General features: G+C 37.0%; 1 protein-coding gene across 1 annotated transcript; it reads left to right on the top strand.

Annotated features, from left to right (window-relative positions):
• Positions 1-1,459: 1,459 nt before the first annotated feature.
• Positions 1,460-5,446, top strand: LOC114153280 (nectin-3-like). Its single transcript, XM_028031700.1, has 5 exons — positions 1,460-1,520; positions 1,638-1,693; positions 2,314-2,329; positions 3,540-3,881; positions 4,697-5,446. Exons 1-5 carry the CDS (start codon positions 1,460-1,462, stop codon positions 4,894-4,896), a joined length of 675 nt encoding a protein of 224 aa, XP_027887501.1. The 3' UTR covers positions 4,897-5,446.
• Positions 5,447-6,184: the final 738 nt, after the last annotated feature.

Genomic DNA, 6,184 nt, shown 5'->3' with positions numbered 1-6,184 from the left:
TGTACAAACAGTACTGACTCAGAAATGAAATATCTACTCTGAACATTGTGTCATTCTAGTTCCTCTATTTTTGAATTTGACAAAACTAGAGGAACTAGAGTAATACAACAATGTTGTTACTCTGAGTAATACATAGGATTGTATATAATCATATGTATTTAATATACATATGATTATATGTATATTAAATACATATAATATGTATATAATACATATATCATATGTATGATATATGTATCATACATATGGTACATATATAATCATATGTATCGAATTTATAATCTGACAAAATCAGAAAATTGAATTGATTCTACATTTCAACAAAACTGTTTCATTTTAACAAAGCTGCTTCACAAACAGAACTGCTACAGCTTAAATGTAGATTTTTTTTTAACATGTCGATCATTGAAAGAAAGCCAAAGCCAGTTTCCATAGAGGAAATGCATGCTAAAAAACTATCACTGAAAGATTTGTAACTCCTGCAGTGACAAGAAATTCTTAGCATTTCGTATCAAGTGGCAGCTGTTGGGTATTTTCCATGAACAATCTCCACAGACAGACTTGTCGGCAGATTTTCCCATCCGGTCCAGAATTTCATCATGTCTTTCAGTTCAGGTGGTGTGGCTGTGGAAGAGAACAAAGCCACAATCACATTTTCAATTCTAATTTACCATACATCCGCAACTTATGGATAACTTAATTTGTTTGTAAGACTAAAGTACCTGGAAATATTCAAAACAGTTTTACTTTTTATTAAAATCCACATCAGTTCTGGAGCCACATGTTGGGATAGAGCTAGACTACACAGAGAGAACACACAAACATGCATGCAATTCAACTGTTTGAATTTTGAGCTAAGATAAAAACTGAATTGTGAGGTACCACTGCAAGCAACTAAGAAAAAAATTCTCCTACAGGGATGCTTCATTGAAAAGTTATCTGAAAATCTCCAATCAGACACTGGTAACATTACCATTTGCAATGAACTGCCGGCATCTGGTTTCCTTTGAGCAGTCGTCATCTTTATCACTTCCGTCATCTGTTTCTGGCCAAGCGATATGCTGAAGTACCACCTAAGTTTAGTAGAAAAAACTAATTGCGTTGTGTTTAACAGAAGTTTGCAAAGAAAATGATTTATATAAAAAGCATTTCATTAAAACAATAACAGATGCAACACCATAATTCCAGTTATTTAAATATACTGTACAAATAATGACACTGAATTTTTTTTAGGTTAAAAATCTATTCTGAATTTATTTTACCATCCTGTTGGCACATATTTACTTACGTTTGTTTTTACTGAACTCACTACGTCACTTCCTGTCTAGGTTTGTCTGCCATTCTATTCTCATCAACTTTTCTCTTCTGTACTTCGCTTACCTAAGTTTGTCTCTTACCGGAGTTTATGACAAAACTTTAAAACAGTTCGCTGTAGCTCTTCAGAGAATTGAGCTTGAACATGGGCGTCTTCCAGAGCAGCTCTCTGCTGTGTGCTGTGGTCGTCTTTGTTCTCTCTATAGGTATGTTTTACATGGAGGGTGCTGGTTTGATCTGTTCTACTGCTTTGTTTCATCTTGTATTGAGTCTTTCCTTCACTCACATTGTTTTGTGCTTCGTTCTGTCGAGCTATTTTGAAGATTTCCTCATTTATCTCCGATTTATCTACGATGTTCAGCCCCATGGCTTGTTCCACGTAAGGCAGCTAGCCAAAGTACAACCTTTTTTCTCCAGACAGCACTTTGAAACAGTGATCCATGCATTTGTGACCACACGGCTGGTTTACTGTAATGCACTTTACATAGGAGTCAGTGATTTACGTATATATTTCCCAGTTTCAGAGGGTACAAAATGCTGCTGCACGTCTTTTAACAGGAACACAAAAATTTGACTGTATTTCCCCTATTTTAGCTTCCTTACACTGGTTACCAGTACATTTTAGGATTCATTTTAAAATCCTTTTGTTTTTAAAGTTCTTAATGGCCTTGCCCCTCCCTATCTGTCTGAGCTGTTACATTCTTACACACCTTCCTTTCAGGTCAGCTGATCAGCTGCTTCTAAAGGTACCAAAAACAAAGTGCAGCTCAGAGGGGACCGTGCTTTTTCTGTGGCAGCTCCCAAGCTATGGAATGATCTTCCTTTGGGCATAAGACAGGCCTCTTCACTTGTTGTTTTTAAGTCCTTTCTTAAGACCCATCCTTTTTCTTTGGCTTTTGGCACCAGTCTGAGAGGTTTCACTTTGTTTTATTGTGTCTGTATTTTATATTTCAGTCTTTTGTATTTTATAATAGCATTGTATTTTATGATTGTGCATAGCACTTTGGTCCTGTTGGTACGGAGCCCCCTAGGGGACATGGGGAATTTGTTTCTTTTGCGTTCCCTCGCAATATTGCACTGGTCAGTTATGCAGCATAATTGAATATTGTAAGCCTTTCTTACGGTGGGCGCCGTACTTTCTGCTTTAATATAGGGTAGGGTAAGGGTATAAAAATAAAAAATATAAAAATATAACAAATAAATCGATTTTCAATCAGTGTTTTGCACCAAACAGTTAATAATAATAAACAAGTTTTCACTGAGGCTCTTTAAGAGCCATATGAATGAAATAAGTAATTATTGATATGACAGGAGCAGGCGACTTTGACACTTAGGTGTGTCGACGTGGGCGTGACGTCACCAGGTATGAATGGAAGGATACTGGCTTTGTGTGTATTAGGAAGCAGTGAGCGGGGCGGTCAGTCCTTGCAAAGTTTGGAGCCTGATCATCAAAATGGAATAAATCGATAATTGTGACAGAACAAAGAAAAGGTTTGGAGTTGATTGACACAGACAGATGAAATTCCCCGAGTTAACCCAGTGCGGTCCTTTACCATCATTAGTTTGTTGTGTGTTTAATAATAAAAACTTGTTAATAAAAACTGTTTGGTGCAAAATTGAAGATCGATTCATTTTTTCCTGCATGTTTATGTCTGTTAAGGCGAAGATGGAGCGGCACTGAAAGCAGCTCTTTAAACCATTCAGACTATACGAACACAACAGAGACACAATCAAAACTGTCAGATGATTTATTACCCGCGATAATAACTCAGAAATAGTCCAAATTAGGATGTATTTTTATTTCTTTCCTACTTATGGAAGGTTTCTGTTTATATCGTAGGTTTGTGGTGCCTTTCTATCCTAAAGAAAGATATAAAACTTCAGATATTTCACAAAAAGATACTAACATTCATGGAAAAACCTCACATAACCTTATATTAAAGCAGAAAGTACGGCGCCCACCGTAAGAAAGGCTGGCAGTGTTCAATTATGCTGCATAACTGACCAGTACAGTATTACGAGGTAACGCAAAAGAAAAAAATTCCCCATGTCCCCTAGAGGGCTCCGTATGTTGGTGTATAAAGTGCTTCATAAATAAAGTTGGTATGGTATGACTGGTGTTTGAAATGCTTCATAAACAAAGTCGGTGATGCATCAAAATGGATTTCTCAGAGTTCTTGGTTAAACTCTGACCTCTCTGCTGTGTGTTGTTTCGCTTCCTACAGATCAGAGAAACATAACTACCAAACCTGGAGAAAACGTCACTCTGCCGTGTGGCGCTGCTGAGAACCAACATGTTCTGGCTGTAAGCTGGAGCAGAACTGACCTGGGGTCAGACTATGTTCTTCTGTACAGGGATGAGCAGTCTGATACAGACTACCAGTCTACATCCTTTAAGAACAGAGTTGACCTGAAGGCTGTGGATCGTGGAGACGTATCCTTGATACTGAGCAACGTGACAACCAGCGATGCAGGAACGTACGAGTGCCGGGTTGCTTATAAAGATGGCAATGAGAAGAAAAGAACTCTAACTCTAATCAGCACCATTAACCTGAGAGTAGAACCAGGTGAGTCTGTTTTTGGATCAGAACCTCCAGCAACTTCCTGGATTTTAACATTAGCATAAAAAAAACATCTCAGATCAGATGTTAGCTGGGTGGACAGAGGCCCACACACTTCCAGGAACTGTGGGCTGCACAACAAAACAAAGTTATTATAGAAGTACATCTCCAAAATCATCTAACAGCTTTTGTTTAAGTCAAAAAAGTTTCAGAAGTGACACTGTTTTCACTATAATACACTATAGAAATTAAGAGAAAATAAACGAGTCACTGTGTTTCAAACTGAACAAAAATAAAATTGAAGTCATTATCCTTGGACCTAAAGAGGAACAACTTCAGTTATTACAGCTGGAAACTAACGATTAGGCCTGAAATCTTGACTCAGACCTGAATCTACAGAGTCACATAAAGACGGTTAAAAAGTCGGCCTTCTATCTTCCTAAAACCATGAATATAGATCACATCACCCAGTTCTAACGTCCTTCCACAGGCCCCCTGTAGCTCAGAGAATAAACTTGAAAATGTTGTTAGTTTATAAATGGTCTGCTCAGCATTCCCAGAAATAGAATCAAATATAGAGAAGCAACATTATCCTTCTGTGTTCCACAAATCTGGAAAAAAAAAAAACTCAGAGAAAACTGCAAAACAGCCGAAACACTGTGATCCTTTAAATCAAGAATAAATCCCCAACTGTTTATAGAGTTGCCTTTGACTTATACTAACTGGAACATTGATCAATGAATTTGATGTATAACTGCTTGATTATTTTGGTTATGACACCAGATAAAATACTAAATACACCAATGGCTTCTGTTCTACAGGGAACAAGGATGGAGGACAGGATGAAGAAGCAAAGGCGGATGGAGGGAACAAGATCTGGCAAATAGTTGGTTGGGTTGTTGTTGTTGTTGCTGCTGCTGCTGGTGTTGTTGTTGCTGCTGTTTGTAAGCGCCATAGAAGGCAGAGATCTTTACGTCCGGATGCTAACCCCCCTGCAGAAGAACTTAAGCATATCACATAAGAACTATGAAGATGTAAGCATGCATTGTTTCAACAAACACACGAAGGTTAAAACTGATGTATACCTGATTATATTTCCTGATTCATAGAATCTCACAGTCCAAACTGAACTAAAACTAGTATTAAATAAACCTTAAACATGCTCAGTTTGTGTGAAACATTGTATTTAAAGAAAAATTATTTCATTCGTTTGATTGTATTGCTGTGTTTATGTCTGATTGGCTTAAACGGCTGCAAGACAGAAGAAACTGAAAATCACTGGTGACTGTTCCTCCTCCATTTTCAACAGTGTAAAGTTAAGGTAAAGGAGTTCAGAACAACTCTACTGTAGTACAACAGCACTAAGATTGTAAAACAACACACAGCACCACCAATGAAGTGCAGAGATTACATTTGCTCTAAGAACTCCTGTGCATACTGTCTGTGTGCACGGCCATCTTGTTTTCAGGTAGGAACCATGGAAACCCTTCAGATCTTCAGAACTCTATTTATTCAGTGTTACCAGAACTAAGCAAAGTGAGGCAGTATTTATTTAGTCTTTATTGATAATTGGTTCCTTTAACTCAGGGGTGTCCAAACTTTTTGCAAAGAGGGCCAGATTTGATAAAGTGAAGATGCCCGGGGGCCAATAGTTTGTTCGGACATTTTTTAACTACAAAAGTTTCATGCAAATACACACTGTTATAAAACAATTTTCATTGTCACAATTATCTTTTTCAAATGACAAAAAAAAAACAAATATAAGCCACTCAGGCAAATGAGAACAACTCTAAAAACACAAATTCTGCCTTTCTTTCATATCTGGAGTCAGATAACATTGAACAAACTGTATGAAATACCTTAAATTTACATGAGTTTAAAAATATCTTTGCCTCAAGAACATTTTAAAGAGGAGTTAAAGTAATGCAAAGTTGTCTGTTATTATTAAATCTTAAAACAAGTGAATTTTGCTCGTCATTTACTATATCTTTCAGAAAGTAATAGTTTGTATCACATCTACAGGTTCATAACATCAACAGTAATAACCAAATCTTACTCAAGAGTTTAATAAAAATAAGTGCCATAAATCCAAGTGCATAAATGTTCGATTGGCTCTTCACTGCTGATAGTGACAGACGTTACTGTTCAAAACACTCAGTTTCATGTCCTCAACTCTCAGAGCCACACTGTTACTGCCAGGCAAACATTTTTCTCAAATTCTTGCTTCTTCTCAGGGCAAAATGTTCTCCACCATTTTCATAACACAGTTTTGATAAATGTACCTTCAGTAAAAGGTTTGCCATGTTTAG

The sequence above is a fragment of the Xiphophorus couchianus genome, chromosome 2, assembly GCF_001444195.1.
Source record: "Xiphophorus couchianus chromosome 2, X_couchianus-1.0, whole genome shotgun sequence".
Classification (NCBI taxonomy): Eukaryota; Metazoa; Chordata; class Actinopteri; order Cyprinodontiformes; family Poeciliidae; genus Xiphophorus; species Xiphophorus couchianus.
This window is presented reverse-complemented; position numbering and strand designations above follow the sequence as displayed.